This window comes from Lampetra fluviatilis, chromosome 14, assembly GCF_964198595.1.
Source record: "Lampetra fluviatilis chromosome 14, kcLamFluv1.1, whole genome shotgun sequence".
NCBI classification, from domain to species: Eukaryota; Metazoa; Chordata; class Hyperoartia; order Petromyzontiformes; family Petromyzontidae; genus Lampetra; species Lampetra fluviatilis.
This window is the reverse complement of record NC_136288.1, coordinates 10,213,720-10,234,492: the sequence shown is the minus strand read 5'-3', so window position 1 is coordinate 10,234,492 and position 20,773 is coordinate 10,213,720. Positions and strand designations below refer to the sequence as shown.

The window sequence follows — 20,773 nt, the reverse complement described above, 5'->3', positions numbered from 1 at the left end:
CACTTGTGAGCCAATTAGGTGCTGCGTCTGGTGGTGGCGGGTTAAACGACACATTTCTATTTATGGGATCTTACCCAAAAAATAATATTGGTCACGAAAGCCTCCGTGTTAAACAGGCTGAATAAAGACTGAGGCGCGTGGGTAGCATCTAGAAGAATCCAGCAGCATCCCGCCTCATCTGATGCTACGCCGAGGCAGCCGTACAACCGCTTATTCCTACTCGCGCGACGTAGTTCCGTTCGCTCGATATCAAATTTGCATCCCCGTTATAAAAAAAATGTGGTCCGATACATTGATCACGTTACATCCAATTCAAGTTATAAAAACAACACGCAGAATTTTCGGAGAACGGGCTGTAACCATCTTCTTGGTTCTTTCAGTAAAGTCACGTAGAAGGGAAATAATAAAATAATAAAAATAAAACATAATAAATACAATTCTCACGACGTTTCGGCCACAACGCAAGCAGCCATCCTCAGGTGAAGAACAGGTCTGTCAGAAAGACGTCTGAAGTTTATTATGTTTTATATATATATTTCTTTATTATTTCCCTTCTACATGACTTTACCAAAAGAGAACCAAGAAGATGAATCCCTGCAGTCACGAAAGCTTTAAATCGGGCTGTAACCACTCGTGCCTCACATCGAAAAGATCATGGGTTCCATTCCCAACTCTGCGTGGAGTTTGTAGATTCTGCATGGGTTAGATACTTGTTACTCACAAATGACTCAATTGGAATTGCCCGTAGCGACATCCCCCCGTGGGTTTGGTGCAGCAAGGCGTCGAGTGTAAATGCAGGAGCGGTTTATGGTTTGCAGATGCAGTTACCGCTTGGTTGGTTTTAAGGAAGGTAGCGTCTTCAGCCATGTGCACGACACTGTAGTCGCTGATCCTCCGATTGGATACCAGCTCCTTCAAACTCAATCCTGCATACAAAACACACAATGGGCTCCATAGTAAAGGTTTTGTTGAGTTAGATCGCGTAAATGTGAATGTGTCGTTGAACCCGCCACCGCCCGACGGCAGCCAATTAGTAAGGTTTGTCACGTTATGACTACAGCACACGGGAGTGTTGGGGAGTAAACCTGCAACATTTACAATTCGAGTACTGTGATGTTTGGCTGGTGATTACAATATTTATCCGATCTAAGCCAATTTTGTAAACATTATGGAAAATTTTGGTCGCGAACGCCTACGTGGTAAACACACAATGGGGTTTTAACACTTATGTTGAAGGCTATTTTATTGAAATGGAGATTATAGTGTGTCTCCTTTCCATATCTGTCACTGCACATGAATCACTTAAGATTTTTTTACACATCCTATCAGCCCACACGACCTTCTTGGAGTGCATAATATCAGCAGGGTTGCTTCATTAGAAGCAAACTCTGTATTGGTTTCTGATCAGCAGAGTCAGGCTCGCATACACCAACGCTGATGAACTGCCGTATATGTATAGGTAAGGAACCCTGTCTATTGGGTAAGGGTCCAAGTTTGGGGCAAAACGAAATCATACCCAACACAATATTGTAATTTGCTCTATCAGATTCATCTGAAACCCACTGACTGAGCAAATATAAGCACATCTACGAAAGCCGAAAGGGAATTGAGCCAGGAGCTACAGGCTGCAGTCACAATGACAAGAGAGAGAGAGATGAGCTGCACTGGGAAGCGCTACCAGCGGGTACCCGCCCACTCCACACTGCACCACCCGCTGATCGGTGATCTCGGTTTGATGGAATGGGGGGGGGGGGCTCCTTAGCGCACTCGCTCGAAAATATCGCCCTCCCATTAAATTCCTGGAAAACATCCCCCCCCTTCTTCCCACCCCTCCTTTTTTCTCTCCCCTCCTTCTCCCCGCCTCCTCTACTTCCCTTTAGTTCTTCCTCCATTCCCCTCCCCGTATAAAAGTACAGGCTCCCGCTCGCGGTCCCCACCTAAACTAAAAAACTAAACTATTTATATTTTAAAAGGTAAGGCCCACTGAGCTATACAGCTCTTTTTCAGAAGCAACCTGGCTATAACAAATGATAGCTCAACGAAGTGGCTTGTCATGTGGAAATTGATTGCAGCCAAATACTCTAAATGCACGTTGATTTCTAAATGTGTAGGGAAAAAACGAAGGACCCGGAGAAATAATCCACGTGACCACAGGGGGAACATGCAAACTCCAAATATACAGGCGTCAGGGTCGTCCTCCTGCATACCAGGCGAGGTAGTTAACATCTCGCCACCAAGGTGAGAATTATTTTATTATGTTTTATTTTTATTATTTTATTACTTCCCTTCTACGTGACTTTATAGCATTAGAGACTCGCAAAGTCTTACCGTGCTCAACCTGCCGGGTGTCCAGCGTCCGCGCCGTGTGGGGCACGAGCACGGCCACGGGCGTGGGGGGCCATCGCGGGCCGCCCTCCAGCGCCTGCGCCAGCTGCCGCCGCCCGCTTGCCCAGTACTCTTCACCCGTGGTGGCGCGGGGCCAAGCGGGCGCGGTTATGCCGGGCGCACCGACGCCGCGGTGGAGCCCTCTTGCAGCCTCGGGCTCCGGGAGGAGCAGCAGCACTGCGCTCGTTCCCAAGAGGGCCCGGCTCTCCTCCGCTCGCTTCGCTTCCGTCGCGCTCAGCGTTCTCTCCAACAGCCGTACGCACACGTGCGCTGGCACCGCGTTTCGGAGACTGGATGCCCGGTCTTCCTGTTCCAAGTCTAGAATGACGGCATCGCAGCACAAACGTTATAGCCGATCCCGCAGCTATTGCAGTCGACACGCGGCGATCTCCGCAGTCGGCCCTGACAGTCTCTCACCGTCCGCCTTCAGGGCTTCTCTTCGCCTTGGTGGCCGGCAACAATGCCGACAATCGGCCCTCCCTAGTCCCGCACGAGTGTCCCAGCCGGGGCAGCCATCCCCTTGGTTCATGGTATCTACGTTGACCTGCCCCACCTTCCCATCCGGACTTCTGCAACGCTCATCCTGTCTTGCCACTAAATTCCCAGCAACCGTCTCAGGTGCCTGCGCTCGTTTTGCCAGAAACGTTTCTTTGAGCTGCTTAAAGGCCGGCTGTCTGAGCCACACATTAACACCGCACTCTCCTGCCTCGAATCTGCCTTTCCATTACACTCAACACTCAACTCGAATTACCACTGCCATAACGTTCACTGCATTCCAGATCATTGTATGTTCTGGAGGCAATTAATGACGGAACCACCCGATCGTCACACTCACTCATTGAGTCTTCTCTATTCGCGGCATCAAAGCTGCTTGCCGATGTGCTCCCGGGTGTGCAGCGCACGGTATAGAGCGACAGAGTCTTCAGAGATTCCTCCTCCTCAAACTCCTCCTCAGTCCCCGCGGCCCGGTGATTTGCGTCCACATTGCCTCGCTGAAACTTGATCTTCAGCCATCGGCACAACAGCCTGCGGAAAAAAAACCAGCGACAGCAGGCGGAGCAGACGGTATGATCTCGACTGACGCCTGCAAGTCGAGTGGTCTCTGCCAAGGATGTGACGATGACTTGATTCATCCACTCGCATCAATTCTCACGTGACACACGTGCCGATTGCGCCCGTAAGAAGCAAGCGTCTATGAAAATAGGTAAGGTATATGTAAAAGACGCACCCGTGTAGAGTGGCGAGAAAATGTAGAGCGGAGAGAACATTGCACGCGACGGACAAACCAAGAAATGAAAGAAATGAGACGGAAACAGCAAGATGAGAATTGCTCCTCGAGTTGAATCATGGCTCCGAATCGTGGCATTCACCGCAGCCTTCATTCACTGCAGCCTTCAACCCACCGCAGCATTTATCTCCCCCTCTATGCAGTGCCCGAGTCGCGCGAGCAATGAACTCGTGAAGCCATCGGCAGCACGGCAGTCCCTGGCGAGCCGTGTGTGTGTGTGTGTAAGCCAGAGTGACTGTACGGCCACGGTGAGTCTCTGTACAGCACCCACGGTGCCTGCGAGAGGAGACGGCCACCTTGCAACGTTTCTTCTCTGAAGGGGTTGGAGTTTATCTGCACCGTCTCTTTCTCTTTGCTTTGACAGCTAATTCCTGTAAATGTATCTGGGTAGCAGACTAACAGCGCTGATGCATTTATGCTCCATTTGTCGCTGTTCTGGGGATACTCGGCAGACAGTGGCAGCCTTGATGCGCTCTTTACAACATCTTGGGAGTGAAAATGCTGAAAACACTAAATTTGGTGCCTTCAGAACTGACCTGTCCTGTTTTGACCTTGCTCTGCTTGGAGGCAGCACGAGCAGCAGCTTCCAGTAGAGAGCCGGCTGTGGGCTGGGCACGCTGCTCACCAGCAGATGGGCGAGGTCCAGCGGGGCCCACACAGCCTCCCTGTCAGGAACACGCACGCACATTCGCTTACACGCACGCAAGCTTACATGGACACACACACACCTTCACGCACGTGACGGAGGCGTAGGGAACAGCAACTCGCAAAGATGACACCCGGTCCAGGCTTTGGACTTAATGTCACTATATTCAGTAAACTACTTTTCTCCGAGTCGACTTGCCCTCAAGACGCAGTAGCCTTATTGGCCCACTCTCTCCAGCCACCAGAGTGCCATGCTCTGACCTAGAAATGTTCACATCTCAGTGCCAGGGCCAGTGGAAACATAATCAAACATGCCTCGAGTACTCGCACCCTACACCCCACCGCCATCACCCATTCGCACCGAGCTCTCTCTTTCCCCCCCCCCCCCCCATCTCCACCCTCCCCATATAAGGATGTCACGATTTTTATTTGACCAGGTAAGGCACAATGAGCTGTACGGCTCTTTTTCAGAAGCGACCTGGCCACAAATGATAGCTCAATGAAGTGGGGTATCATGTGTAAATCTATAGCAGCTAAATACTCTAAATGGATGATTCTAAATGTGGAGGGAACAACCGGAGGACCGGGAGAAAAATCCACATGACCACGGGGAGAGAGACACGCAGACTCCAAATATACAGCAGGCGTCAGGGTCAAGATCAAACCCACGACCTCCTGCGTATGAGGTCAACGAGTTAACGTCTCTCCACGTCTGAGCTGCAACAACTGCATCACCACAGAGGACTTGTTGAGATAATCGGGAGCCACAGCCTCTTCATGGTGTTGCCATCATACGTGTCCCCCGCCATTAAATTCTAAATCACGACTCGGTCATAAGAAAATGCCATCTGCTTCAAGAGTAGGTTAATACTGCGAGTGTATTAACCGTTAAACGCACGTCATCTGTTTCACAGAGTAGGCCTACTGCATACCGGCATCATTGTGACATTTTTGACAATTTAAAAAAATCACTCGGCAAATTCTTTGATGTCGAAACGCAAAGTGATTGTTGCCCCCCATTGTGAAATCTTTGAGCAGGACACTCCTGCAATCGGGTCTTTCTTGGGTAAACAAGTGTCAGGTAAATGAAACGTAAATCCGTTGGGTCAGAGCACAGCACAGCGGTCATACCCGAGTAGTTTCCGGTAGATGCTTTGCACGTTGATTTGATGAGTGACGTGCTTCCTGAGCGCGAACAAGCTGTCAACACACAACACATCACGCCCAACTGAGACATGAGGGAAATGAGAAATAACATATCCCTGCGTTGTAGTTACAACACGTCCAGGAGAGGACTCGCTGTCATGGTCCCCACTCATCATCTCAGATGACTCGCCACCGGTGGTGGTGGGGGACAGGGCGTGTTTGGACAAATCACGTAACGTGACGACAACACGAGTTCACATCAGAGGTCGCAAACGGGTTTTGATTCCTTACCCGTACCCGGCCGGGTACGGGTACCCGTTCCCTACCCGTACCCTACCCGAAATGAGTGACAAACGGTTACTCACCAGTGACTCACGGCCTACCCGTACCCGTACCCGGCCGCACCAGGGTCGCAAACGGGTACCCGTACCTGGCCGGGTACGGGTAGCCGGGTATCGGGTAGGGTACGGGTATCGGGAACCCGGTTGCGACCTCTGGTTCACATCCTGGGGGCTTTGCAGAAACGATACGCAACGGCTTCTGCCAGCGGCACCGCACGGTAGACAGCAGTGGGAATTCGTTTCACGCACGACGTCCTCCACAGGTTTGCGTCTAACCATATTGAGTTACGCAATTAAGCACACGGAGTAATTTTCACAATTACGTTTAATTGTTCAATTAAATTGGGCAAAAATGCCTCCGAGGCTCTGTACCTGCCTGAGGCTCGCTTGTAATTACCAACACGACGACTGGTACCAGCGGTGTCAAGATCGGCCTCTGTGGAGGAGGCTCGTGAAGGACGCTACTGGCCAGTTGGAGGCAGTCGCCCTCCAACAACAACGGAGGGCAGAGGAGCGACGCTTACAACAACGAGCGGAGCGCCGGGTGGCTAAAGCACAGCAAGTTGGCACAGTAGGGGGCACAGGTGGTGCATCAGCCAGTCATCTCAATCAGTCGACCTGTGGCACCTAGATCTGTCCCGTGACCTCCTGCCAGCGGGCGTTCGACACTTCACGTGGCCTCAACGTGCACAAAGCCTGGCACAAGCGTCGTGGTGATTTCACCGCCATTTAGTGGCGAATGGCAGTTGTTGTTGTCTACACCAGGTACATGTCTATGCCATAATGATTACCTGTGGTTGTTAACTGAATTGTTGTGAGACTGGTGAGTGGTGCTTATCTCCACCGGTGGCACCGAGGCCAGGGAGAGACGCGTCAAAGTTTGAGCGTGGCATCTAAATCGCCATTATACCAAAAGAATAACCGTAAACACTGCGCTTTAAATAGGCGGCATCCTAACGAATGCAACGTCATTCAATTTCATGAAGCAAAACTAACATTTATCACTTCTGGCTATATTAAACAATCGGAATGTTGTGGAGGGGTTGACTCGGCAAATCGTCCCTCCTCCCAGAGCCGCGACGATAAGCAGCACTCGGGAGAGAAAGCCAACATCGATTGTCCTATGGGGAGGAGGAATGTAGAAATTCCACCGCTGGCTTCAAGCTTTAAAGAGTAGGTGAGAGCCTTCAATGCTCATTTGAGCAGCAAAGCCGCAGTCTCCGCGTGCAGCCTTTCAACCGCCTGCCGCGCTCGCACTCTGCACCTGCCCGTGTCGATGTGATCGCGCGGCTCCGTGCCGCCCTCGCGCTCCGCCAGCGGGAAGTGGCTGTGGTGGAAGGCCGACGCGCAGTAGGCCGGCGCCGCCGGGAAGGTCAGCATGGACCTCCGCAGGCGCTTCCTGGCGGCCAGCCTCGTGCTCCACCTAGCAAGCAACAAACCATCCGAGTGACATCTCGAGCGCTCAAGCGGTGGAAATCCCTCACTCCTATGTCGGGGGCCATGTCTATCCGTAGGACAACCGCCGTTCGAGATGTTAACTCCCTCGCCTGGTGTGCGGATGGTCGTGGGTTCGATCCCGACCCTGACGCCTGAAAAAATATGGAGTTTGCATGTTATCCCTGTGGATTTTTCTCCGGGGTCGATAAAATTAGTACCACTGGTGGGAAAGTCAACAGCAATTAAACTTAACGTTTTTATTTTACCAGGTAATGCCTACTGACCTATTTAGCTCTTTTTCAGAAGCGACCTGGCCAGAATTGATAGCTCAACAAAGTGGCTCATCACGTGGAAATTTATAGCAGCCAAATACTCCAAACGCGTGTTTCTAAATGTGGAGGGAAAAAACAGGAGGACCCTGATAAAAATCCACACGCCTGATGGGGAGAAGATGCAAGCTACTAATACATAGCCGTCAAGAGTTGGGATCGAACCCACGACCTCCTGTATACCAGGCGAGGTCGTTAACATCTCCTAGCCACCGTTGCACTGTCCTGATAATGATGATTTTATATCCTCACATTAACGTGCAAAATCATCGTTTGAAGTGAAGAACTTTGCTCATACGCATAATGTGTCTACAGAATCGCACGAAGAATCTCTTGTAAGTACGCTGGGGGGGGATATACCTGTGGAAGTACTGCCTGGTACGAGACAGCGACACGGCGGCCGCTGCCAGGGCGAGGCTGCGAGCTCGCTCTCGTGCCTCCCGCTGCAGCTGAGTGACGAGCTCCGACACCTCGTCAGCCACGACCTGTTCCAGCAGGAAGCCGCCGACCTCTTCACCGCAGCGCGAGATCCGCTCCCTCAGCATCTGCTCCTCGGCGAGACTGCGCGCCCAACAGCCATTCCAGCAAGCGTCAGCGTGGGGCATCGACGCCGACAATAGACAACGGGCGACAACGAAGCCACCTGCGTTCATCCGCATCTTCCTCAAGACCAGGCTGGACATGCACTGAGAGGTACAAAGATCCAAAACATACACAGTCTGTTCTTCTATAACAATGGTAGTTGCGTTCCTGGAGAAGGCCACGTTATGGATTATTTCCCTTCTACGTGACTTTACCGAAAGAACCAAGAAGATGAATCCCTGCAGTCACGAAAGCAGCTTTAAATCGAAAAATACAACAAGTTGAGTTAGTTGTGTGCGTTGTATGCGGACGCGGCCGGCAATGCAAGAGCTCACTGGAGCTGCGTGGCCGCGATCTCGGAGAGCACAGCGGACGCCACCTCCTCGGCGAGTTCGTGGCAGATGGCCAGCGCAGCGTGCTCCCGCACCTCGGCACGCAGCCTGTACACGCACGCACACACACGCACGCACACACACACACACATATGCACGCACACACGCACGCACACACACACGCACACACACGCACATACGCACGCACACACGCACACACACATACACGCACACACACGCATGCACACACACACACACATACGCACGCACACACGCACGCACACACACACGCACACACACGCACATACGCACGCACACACGCACACACACATACACGCACACACACGCATGCACACACACACACACATACGCACGCACACACGCACGCACACCCGCATGCACACGCATGCACACACACACACGCACGCACACATGCGGCAACACACAATCGAGTCACCGGCAAGACAGCCACCACAGCGTCATCAGCAACACTTCCATCTCTAGAATCCCGCCTAATTAAAGTAGAATGCTTCCTTAATGGCCCACAAGGAGAGCATCCCAATTTAAACGATTGCAGGGAATGTCTGCCCTTCCTTTTAACCGCGACTTCATGCAGAACAAAACGTGGCACAAGAGCGCATCTCAAACAACAGGTGTCGCACCGTCGGCTGTAAAATCAACAAAGTAGAAACTGCGTGCATTACGATCAAATAATTAGCATTTTTTGTCACAACAGCAAAAACGAAGAGTTCAATGACACGAGTGTGGTGCGGCTCATTCACCGCTCTTGTAAGATTTTCTGTTTCTCCTCGGCGATGCATGCACTGCCGAGCTCCCGCACGGCTTCCAGCGTGACATCTTCAGTGAGCGCGCTGGCAATGCCCTCTGCGCACCTACGGCACCGTAGCCAGGATCCCAGGACGCACCGTGGTGGAGATATACATTGTCACTATTATTACAGAGTCCAGGACAGCAAGCTTCGCAGCTCAAGATTAACATCATAAGCAAACGGCCATTAATACGATTCATCGTAAAATGATCAATTTGGGAGAACCCAAAAATAAATTATGAACAAGAGATGAATCTAAAATATTTCAGACACAAGGTTTCACGTCACCTCAAGGTTACCCAAGACACTAATGCTGATCTGGGTGAGTATTGGACGCATAATGGCAGTCCGGCTCATGATGGTCGTAAAAGTAAAATCACTATTATAATGAGCCAAGAATGTCTGTGTGTAACGCGCGTGACGTCACTCCACATCGACCAGCCCCCCTCGTTAATAATCATGAACAGGTGGAGTCCTCCACATGGACCCCCTCCCTCCCGTCATTAATAATCATGAACGGGTGACCTCACTCCGCATGAAGAAGATGGGGTGGAAACCAAAAATTTGTTTACGCTAATTCTCTTTCATTTTGACCTTTCTTTGTAAAGCTTGTAAATAAATCAACGCAGCAACTAATATAACGAGCCAAAAACGGCTGTGTGTGTGTGTCCTGCGCGTGACTTCACTCCACATGTGCCGCCCCCCCCTCCCCTCCCCATAATTGACTAACGCAGAAGGTCGAGCGGTTATGATAAAAAAAAATTGCGCAAATTAGCTTTCGATTTTATGTATCTTTATAGAAAGTGAAGGCAATACATAATTCTACGCCGCATCACTGTGCATTTGGTGCCTTTATTTGTTTCTTCGGCACGTCCAACAAAAGGTAAGTCTACTTTACGCTTCCAAATCATGCCACAATAAACATTTCTCTGCTACTTTGCAGACACTGTATCGAATTCCAATTGTTTTCAACCCCAGCGAGCGAAAGCGGAAGATAAGTACGTATCAGAGTAGTGAATTGCAAGTAATTGAACATCCGTTAAATACAATGCTACTGTGACATTACGTCAGGTGTTTGATGACATAGTTGCGTGCAACAACCAACCATTAATGCAGTGCTGCGGTCAAATGCTGTGAGGTGTTTTATGACTTCCTTTAGTGCAACATTCACTGCCATTAATACCGTGCTAGAGTGAAATGCAGTGAAGTGTTTGATGACAAAGAGCTATATAATAGCTCCGTGGGGGGCCTTACCCTGGTAAAATAAAAATACCACAAAAAACAGAAGGCATACCCATATGCGAGGCTGAAGTGGCGCATCACCTCCACGGCGAGCTCCCCGCTGAGCTGGGGCACCACGGAGAGCAGCAGCTCCCCCCACACGGACTCCACGACCTGGCACACCACCGCATGATCACGCGTCACTCACGCCACGTACAACCACGACACGGGGTAGATGCCCGTCCCCATACACGGACCTCGACATAGAAAACTGAGCCAAATGACAGCGGCAACAACAGCAGCAACCGCAGACGGTGGGAGGGAGGGGGGGCAGTAGGGGGCGATCATTGTTTCCTCTGTGTAGTCCCAATTGAGTGATTTGTGGATATTTTTTATACATTTTTTTAATTTTTGAGAATAAGTACCCCCGACGCCGATACACAATGGCCTGCTTGTTTCGAATGACATCAGGCGATCTGTAACGACCACTGCGAAGCAGACGGCGCACGGTAAATTAACGCACCGGAAGGAATAACCGGGGCGGGCCGTCAGATTCTAATTGTAAACCTCCGTAACAAGCGTTACCGCTGGGCCATGTTACAACCACAATGTGGCCATCTTTAGTGCAATGATGTCAACTCAACTATTTATATTTCACCAGGTAAGGCCCACTTAGCTATATAGCTCTTTTTCTGCTATTTTTCAGCTCAATTAAATTACTTATCATGTGTGAATTTATAGCAAACAAATACTCTTAACGCATGTTTCTAAGTGTGGAGGGAAAAACCCGGAGAACCTGGACAAAAACCCAACTTGGTTACGGGGAGAACATGCAAATTGCAAATACAGAGGTGTCAGGGTTGGGATCGAACCCACGACCTCTTGCATACCAGGCAAGGAAGTTAACATCCCACCACCATGGCACCCCTCTCGCCACTGTGCGCAATAGCACTCCTCTGAATGCGCAGCCATGCGTCCGTGTGTTAGTGTGGTGGCGTGGCTCAGTGGAAGCAGAGGTTAGTGGTTCGAGCCTGTGGGCGCCCTAGTTGATGCACGGTATTAGCCACGGTATTAACCACGGTATTAACCATGGTATTAACCGCGCCGGGTGGAGCGCATTTTCAGAAAGAAAGTAGGGCCACGTGTGCCAGCGTCATGGTCCAAAATTGAGAGAGAAAAAATGGCTTGCAAATTACTTCATTAGGAAACGCATAGCAAGCGTTGTCCCTTGTTGCGAAAACTAAGCAGGAACTTCCTGAAAGAAAGTCTTCAGCCTCGGCGAGGCTTTTCATGGGCCATCGAAAATATAAACAATCATAAAAATGTGTTGGAAAGTCACCTTGGTGAAGGGTTGAGAGCAGCACGTTTCACCAAAACACGCAGATTTTTGTAGGCAACTTGACTAAGACACCAACACCCGTTTCGCCCTGGGGTGCCCCATCCCGTGAAGCCCACCCTAACCCCGGCTGCGTGGCGCGTGCACGTCACCTGCTCGTCAATGAGCGCAGGAGGCCGAGCAGCGGCAGCGACGGGGGCAGCAGCAGCGGCGGGTGGAGGAACGGCGATGGGCGGAGGAGCGGCGATGGGCGGAGGAGCGGGCGCAGGAGCTGGCGGCAGTGGCACGGCCGCGGCAACCCTCGAGGGGCAGGCCGCGGCAACCGACGGCCGCTGGGGGGGAGCGAGTGGCGGCATCGGGGCCACGGCGTCCGCCGAGGAGCCTCGGCCCTGGGCCAACATGCCAGCCTCGCCACCCGGCAACGGAGGAGGCTCCGTTAACTCACGGGGACGCTGAGGCTGCGCACGCGCATGACACGTAAGGGAGGGCCGGGAGAGGGAGGCAGGGAGGGAGGGAGGGATGCTCGGTCAGAGTTGAAACAATCGTAATCGTCTGCAGCTGAGACAGGAAGCAGAGGTCACGGTGGCTCAGGAGGTGATGGTAAAGTGGGTGAGGAAGTTAACAGCAAAGTTCACGCCAATCTTCTTGGTTCTTTTGGTAAAGTCACGTAGAATGGAAATAAAAAAATAAAAACATAATAAAATAATTCTCACGACGTTTCGGCCACAACGCAAGCAGCTGTCCTCAGGTGGAGAGCAGGTCTGTCGAGTAGACAGAGTCTGAATGACACACTCCAGGCTTGGAGCGACTATTTAAGCTGGGATGGAGGGGGGAAGGGCGCCTTAGAGTCGCGGCATCTCTTCAGAAAGGTGAGAGACTCGATTAGCTGAGCATTCTTATCCCGGAGTTTGTTGAAAGATCTTAAGTTTTGTGGAATCCCACCCCGTTAGTGGCGGTTAAATTTCAATGTGAACCTGAGATTTCCCGCACCTCCAATGATCACGGTTGGCTATGTACGGACCACCGATAAACACCAGCCGCTGAGACCCGGTGCCACTCCACGAGCTCACCTCTGGAGAGAACGCCGGGAGTGAAGTGGCGGCGTCGGGCGCATCTTGCTCGGCAGGTGGCGCGTGAGAAGACGCGCGCTCAGGAGGCTCCGAGGACGTGGGAGCGCACGCTTGTGTCAAGACCACCGGCGCAATCTCCACGGCAGCCACGGCCTTGTGCGAGGAGGCCGCAGCGGTGCCCAGGCTCACCGCCGCCCTCTCCGCTGGTGCCGACTGAACGGTGGCAGGAGTACGTTTGGGGCTACAGGCCGCGGGGGTGTAGGTGAACTCCATATCCTCTACGAGCAGAACTGCTCTCTCCGCAGGCTTTCCGAACACAGGGGTATCCTTGGGATCTGAAAACAACATTTAAAACACAACCACTCTCAGGATAAAAAACATATATGAAGACCGGTAGTGCTAAACGTGTATGATGGTAAATACAAAAACAAACCCATACAATGGGATGGATATTGGCCAAATGTCACAATGATGACAACTTACCTGCAAATTACTGCATTGGGATTACACAAAGCAGCAACATCACCCACAGACATCACAAACTCGGCAGGACCTGCAGTGACCGCGTCCATGACACGCTCCTTAAACCTCGATTGAAAACTCCTTTCTTTCCAACTGCTGTTTGTGTTTATTTTGTTTTCCTTCCCCCGCACCTCGAATAAGCACAGTTGGCTGCCTACGTACGGTGCGAAAGAAGTTCAAAACACGTACATACATACGAGTATGGGTCTCTGTGGGTCTCTATGGCTCTATGCGAGTCATTGGATCTATGTGGGTCTCTATGGGTCTCTTCCTTCAGATATTAGGAAGTTACTGGAACAATGCATTTTAAAATCAAAATTGAAAACTCGTGCTTTCTGTGTTTCGTTTGTTGTCCTTCCCCAACACCTACGATTGGCACTGTTGGCTACGTAAGGTGCAAAAGAAGTTCAACATACATACAAGTATGGGTCTCTGTGGATCTTTGTGGGTCTCTATGGGTCTCCTCCTCCTGACATTAGGACGTCACTGGAGCTATGCACTTTTAAATCTAAATTGAATATTAATGATTTAAAGCTTTCGTGACTGCAGGGATTCATATTCTTGGTTCAGGTGTGAAATCCACAGCAAGAACATTTTCTTGCTGTGGTTTTCACACCTGATGAGGATTGCTTGTGTTGCAATCTAAACGTCGTGAGAATTTGATTGTTACATTTTTTTATTTCATTATTTCCCTTCTACGTGACTTTACCGAAAGAACCAAGAATATGAAACTGCATGCTTTTAGCACGGTCGGCTGGCTATGTACGTTGCAAAACAAGACAAACGCACGCAGACACACGCGCACCTTCAACGGAGAGGTCGCCCGCGTACTGTCCCTGGAGGTCGAAGCTGCTGCTGGGCACGTGCCGCGGAGCTCCGCCGAGCGGCGCGCCGTTCACCACCTCTCCCAGCAACGTCGTGAGCTTGCCCTCGATGGAGGAGGACTTCCTCATCGACAGGGTGCACTCGGGCTCGATGAACGACGAGCGATTCAACTCCACAGTCCTCCACACAGACACGCGCACGAGATAAATCAGCCTTTATAGGGGTAGTTGGAAGACAATGTCGACATGATACAATGTAATCAGTCATTGTGGAGAAAATAACAGTGTAAATAAACCTACAGGATGCCTCCTTCCCATATCAGTCCCACTGCTTACAAGAAGCAAGTATTTTTTTACACATCCATCAGCCACACGGCCTTCTGGGAGTGCATAATTAGAGCACTGTGCAGTTCAAATTTAGACATACGATGCAATTCTTGTTCAAATTTACTCTACTCCTACTCTGTGATGTGCTAACATTGTGTGCGTCATTTCCCTTGTCCCAATGCTGCTCTTTTGCAAGGTCTCTCTCTCTCTGTCTCTCGTCACCGTCACGGATGGGGGTGGGGGGGGCGGCACGAGTCATTACCCACCAAAAAAATTGGACGGTCACAATTATCCACTCCGTTTGTTTCACTCGCAAACACACCGAGGCAGGAACTGCCCGGGGGGGGGGGGGGGGGGGGGTGGGGTGGTTCTTACTCTTCTTAGGTTTTTTCGGTAAAGTCACGTAGAAAGTAAAATAAAATAAAAACAAAAATCACGACGTTTCGGAGGCAACACAAGTCTCCGTCATCAGGTGGGACCGTCACAGCCAGATTAGCTGAATCAAGTGAGGCAATGATTCAAGATGTAATCCCTTAAAAGCGAGTTGAGGGGGGAGGGAGAGGGAGGGGGGAGCTCATCAGACTATGGTAGCCAATGAAAGGAACGTATCGGGAGGGAGGGGGGGCGAGGCCAAAAGGGTGGGCGATGGACGTGGAAGCGCTTGTGCGCAAGCGGCCAATTACTGCACACGCCAACACAATGGAGCGATTGTGCGCAAGCGGCCAGCCACTGCACCCGCCAACACAATGGGCAGAGAGGAGGAGGGGAGGTCTAATACACATGATAGACAAAAGAACGAAAATGATGATGGGTACAAACTTAGGGGGAGCTCATCAGACTATGGTTCTTACTCATCGTTCACATTGAGGCCGTAGTGTGAAAAGAACTCGGCAGCTTCCTTCTCGCTCGTGAAGAGCAGCATGCGCATCATCTGCTGGAGCGGGAAGCTGGCGCTCCGCTGCGGCACCGTGAACGCCACGTTGAGGGCCTTCAGTGCGTCGCGACGGACCTGCACGACCCAATCACACAACACATTCACTCGCAATTCCACGACTAAACTAAATGATTTGGCGATGCAGCCGGTTCGCCTATAACGTGGAAGTGGCGTTCCTGGAGAACACCGCACGATGGGAAAATCGCGTTATAATAATGTATAATATAGGGTAAAGCACGGTCCACGATAACTCCTGAAATGCGTACGCAGGCTGAATAAAGACTGAGGCGAGCGGATAGCGTGATGCTACGCCGAGGCAGCCGCACAAGCGCTTATTCCTACTCTCGTGACGTAGTTCAGGTCGTTCCATCCCATTGTATCTAAATTATATCTGCGTTAAAATATGTTCCCTCGTACATTGTGTTAAATCAAATCCGCGTTTTGAAAACAAGCGGCGTTATAAGAGAACAGACTCAACTGCGCTGTGGCCTAAAAAATAAAACAATCGGAGACGTTTTGGGTAATGGCCCTTCTTCACAGCACAGAGATGCCAGAAAGGTAGCAGGAGTGTTTCTGTTACTCGTATCTAGCACAGGAGGTGCGCGTGTCAAGGCTTCTCTCGATACACCAGGACGTGTGCGTGCACGGCGGGGGGTATCGTCCCTCACACGCACTCATTCGCACCTGGGTGAAGTATCTGTGCAGTAGGCAAGCGTTCAGGTAGGAGGCAGACTTCACCAACTTGAAGAACCGAACGAAGTTGTTACTGTTGAGCGCTGCAAACACTTGCACGGCAAACTTCACCGGTGGAGAATTTCTTATTTCCTCTCGAAACTGTTGCACCTCTCTGCCAGAAACACAGTACACACAAACATTTGTTGAGGTACGAGGAAAGAAAAAAGACGCAGAGAAGTGTAGAAGACAATGACGAGATATTTTGGTATGATGGACAAATTCTGACGCAGCGCCAACCGCGTCAATAAAATGCCGCTTCGACGATGGTAGCAACAAGACAGCCGCTGCCACCATCGTGAGCTACCACCATCGTGAACTACCACCATCGTGAGCTGCCACCATCGTGAGCTACCACCATCGTGAGCTACCACCATCGTGAGCTGCCATCATCGTGAGCTACCACCATCGTGAATTATCACCATCGTGAACTACCACCATCGTGAACTACCACCATCGTGAGCTACCACCATCGTGAACTACCACCATCGTGAGCTACCACCATCGTGAGCTACCACCATCGTGAACTACCACCATCGTGAGCTACCACCATCGTGAGCTACCACCATCGTGAACTACCACCATCGTGAATTATCACCATCGTGAACTATCACCATCGTGAACTACCACCATCGTGAGCTACCACCATCGTGAACTACCACCATCGTGAATTATCACCATCGTGAATTATCACCATCGTGAACTACCACCATCGTGAATTATCACCATCGTGAACTACCACCATCGTGAATTACCACCATCGTGAACTACCACCATCGTGAATTATCACCATCGTGAACTACCACCATCGTGAACTACCACCATCGTGAACTACCACCATCGTGAACTACCACCATCGTGAATTATCACCATCGTGAACTACCACCATCGTGAACTACCACCATCGTGAACTACCACCATCATGAACTACCACCATCGTGAATTATCACCATCGTGAATTATCACCATCGTGAATTATCACCATCGTGAACTACCACCATCGTGAACTACCACCATCGTGAATTATCACCATCGTGAATTATCACCATCGTGAACTACCACCATCGTGAACTACCACCATCGTGAACTACCACCATCGTGAACTACCACCATCGTGAATTATCACCATCGTGAATTATCACCATCGTGAACTACCACCATCGTGAACTACCACCATCGTGAACTACCACCATCGTGAACTACCACCATCGTGAATTATCACCATCGTGAACTACCACCATCGTGAATTATCACCATCGTGAACTACCACCATCGTGAACTACCACCATCGTGAATTATCACCAATGTGAATTATCACCATCGTGAACTACCACCATCGTGAACTACCACCATCGTGAACTACCACCATCGTGAACTACCACCATCGTGAACTACCACCATCGTGAACTACCACCATCGTGAACTACCACCATCGTGAGCTACCACCATCGTGAACTACCACCATCGTGAACTACCACCATCGTGAGCTACCGCCATCGTGAACTACCACCATCGTGAACTACCACCATCGTGAGCTACCACCATCGTGAACTACCACCATCGTGAGCTACCATCATCGTGAGCTACCACCATCGTGAGCTACCACCATCGTGAACTACCACCATCGTGAACTACCACCATCGTGAACTACCACCATCGTGAGCTACCACCATCGTGAACTACCACCATCGTGAGCTACCACCATCGTGAGCTACCACCATCGTGAGCTACCACCATCGTGAACTACCACCATCGTGAGCTACCACCATCGTGAACTACCACCATCGTGAGCTACCACCATCGTGAACTACCACCATCGTGAGCTACCACCATCGTGAACTACCACCATCGTGAGCTACCATCATCGTGAGCTACCACCATCGTGAGCTACCACCATCGTGAACTACCACCATCGTGAACTACCACCATCGTGAACTACCACCATCGTGAGCTACCACCATCGTGAACTACCACCATCGTGAGCTACCACCATCGTGAGCTACCATCATCGTGAGCTACCACCATCGTGAGCTACCACCATCGTGAGCTACCACCATCGTGAACTACCACCATCGTGAACTACCACCATCGTGAACTACCACCATCGTAAACTACCACCATCGTGAGCTACCACCATCGTGAGCTGCCATCATCGCAGCAGCGGGACAGCCGCTGCATTCCGGCGTGCCGCTCGATGCTCACGAGCACAGCTGAGTGCAAATTGTCACTCAAAGGATGACGGCACGGAGGGTACCAAAGGAACTGGACAAACAACTACCGTACACACCTGCACGGTAATTAAAACCCTACATTGCACGTGACTGTAGTTGGTGAGATTCAAAAAAAAACATTTGGCAGATAAAGAATTAATCTGCTGAATTCATTGAAAAAACAAGGAAAGTGATCATTCATGTACAAATGAAAATATACTCTATATGTGGGTTTTGTATGGCGTGACAATGTTAAAAGGGAGGAAGCTTGGTCTTCGAGCAAAATAAATTCCTTGTAGCGTCTCCTGGAAAGGATGGTGAAGGTCACATGGTTGGTAATGCATGGCCTCTGCATGTGCTTTTAATATGCACCTATTCACGCGTTTGGCTCAGTCTGATATTCACTGTATGAACGCACACTGTGAGAGTCACGGATTTTAAATGTTTGTACGCGTGTATACCTAGTGTGTTTTCGATGTGTGTGCGAGTGTATATTTAGTGGGGAGCGGTGACGCAGTGTGCAGTGCGCTGCGTTACGAACCCAGCAACCCGAGGTCGATTCCCACTCGTGACCAATAAGTGACAAATGTGTGATCCGTTCCTGGTCCTCCCTTATGTTAACAAAGCCTTAAGTGAGCACCTGGTATGGCATGTGTAAACATCACCACTGGGGAAACCAAGGTGGCGGAGAGTGGTCTTGGTCACCCACCACCTCGTTCCAGCCTTCATAGTTGCTCGCTAAAGGCACTTACAGCCTGTTAAAGGCTACACGTGGGATCTATCTCTTTGTGCGTGCCATACGACACGCTTGCTGCGTGTGTGTGTGTCGATCGACAGCCGAAGATTTGTCTGGCCGGGCGGTGCACCTGAGGATGTCTCCATGGTTGAGGTTGAGCAGCACACTGTACCCTCGGAACTCTGGCTCTCCGGGACAGTAAATCCCCTTATTGGCCAGGTCCTGGTACATCTCCTTCAGACTCTGCAGACATTTGGTCAGGTTCTCGTTGTTAATCTTGGGCTCAAACGTGGCCATGGGCTGCTGGCAGAGGTGGTGTGCGCAGAGCACGTGGAACCGGGTGCACTTCTCGATGAGGGACACCGAGATGGGTTCACACAGGTGCTGCTGCGTGATATCCTGCACACACACACACGCACAACACAAAGATCCCCATTATAGCCTTCACACACTGTTAGGGCAAGTGCTATTAGGCTAGACACCTATGAAGGCCGGAGCGGCACACGAGGAGGCGGGTGGCTAGCACCACGCCCGACCGCCCTTGGCCTCCCCAGTGGCGATGTTTTTACACATCGCACCAGGTATTCAATTGAGGCTGAGTCGACCTAGGGGAGATAATCGTCACTGGTGTTTGCCGTGAGCGGGGTAACTCTGGTGGCTGGGTTCAAAGCCCAGTCCGCTAACCGTTGCATTACCGCTACAAAACGACAAATATCCCCCGTGTAGCCTGAACAGACTGTTGGGGCAAATGCTGTTAGCGAGCACCTATGAAGGCCGGCCTGGCCCACGAGGGGATGGGTGGCCAACACCACGCCCGGCCGCCTTTGTCTCCCCAGTGGTGATGTTTACACGTCACCAGGTACTCAACTGAGGCCGAGTTGACCTAGGGGAGGCCCGTAACCGATTCAGACAATCGTCACTGGTGTTGGCCGTGAGCTGAAATAGATCTCGGGTCACCGGGTTCGTAGCGCATGACGCTAACTGTTACACTACTGCTCCCAGAGGTGTGGACTCGAGTCATGTGACTTGGACTCGAGTCAGACTCGAGTCATGAATTTGATGACTTGCGACTCGACTTGGACTTGCATAACAATGACTTTGTCCCACCTATGAGATGTGGACTCGAGTCATGTGACTTGGACTCGAGTCAGACTCGAGTCATGAATTTGATGACTTGCGACTCGACTTGGACTTGCATAACAATGACTTTGTCCCACCTATGAGATGTGGACTCGAGTCATGTGACTTGGACTCGAGTCAGACTCGAGTCATGAATTTGATGACTTGCGACTCGACTTGGACTTGCATAACAATGACTTTGTCCCACCTATGAGATGTGGACTCGAGTCATGTGACTTGGACTCGAGTCAGACTCGAGTCATGAATTTGATGACTTGCGACTCGACTTGGACTTGCATAACAATGACTTTGTCCCACCTCTGAGATGTGGACTCGAGTCATGTGACTTGGACTCGAGTCAGACTCGAGTCATGAATTTGATGACTTGCGACTCGACTTGGACTTGCATAACAATGACTTTGTCCCAC

The 20,773-nt window shown here is 50.9% G+C and overlaps 1 protein-coding gene across 2 annotated transcripts in view; it reads right to left on the bottom strand.

The window, feature by feature from the left end:
- Nucleotides 1-20,773, bottom strand: part of MCM3AP (minichromosome maintenance complex component 3 associated protein) — a 49,607-nt gene that overhangs the window by 11,627 nt on the left and 17,207 nt on the right. For both annotated transcript variants that reach the window (XM_078862690.1, XM_078862691.1), the window contains exons 9-24: nt 19,357-19,625; nt 16,233-16,395; nt 15,466-15,623; nt 14,269-14,468; nt 12,942-13,276; nt 12,024-12,329; nt 10,609-10,709; nt 9,268-9,378; nt 8,489-8,593; nt 7,932-8,132; nt 7,070-7,228; nt 5,450-5,518; nt 4,210-4,338; nt 3,221-3,411; nt 2,329-2,703; nt 829-926 (exon numbers count right to left, since the gene is read on the bottom strand). In XM_078862690.1, the coding sequence (XP_078718816.1) occupies nt 829-926; nt 2,329-2,703; nt 3,221-3,411; nt 4,210-4,338; nt 5,450-5,518; nt 7,070-7,228; nt 7,932-8,132; nt 8,489-8,593; nt 9,268-9,378; nt 10,609-10,709; nt 12,024-12,329; nt 12,942-13,276; nt 14,269-14,468; nt 15,466-15,623; nt 16,233-16,395; nt 19,357-19,625 (2,970 nt within the window). The remainder of the gene's footprint in view (nt 1-828; nt 927-2,328; nt 2,704-3,220; nt 3,412-4,209; nt 4,339-5,449; nt 5,519-7,069; nt 7,229-7,931; nt 8,133-8,488; nt 8,594-9,267; nt 9,379-10,608; nt 10,710-12,023; nt 12,330-12,941; nt 13,277-14,268; nt 14,469-15,465; nt 15,624-16,232; nt 16,396-19,356; nt 19,626-20,773) is intronic.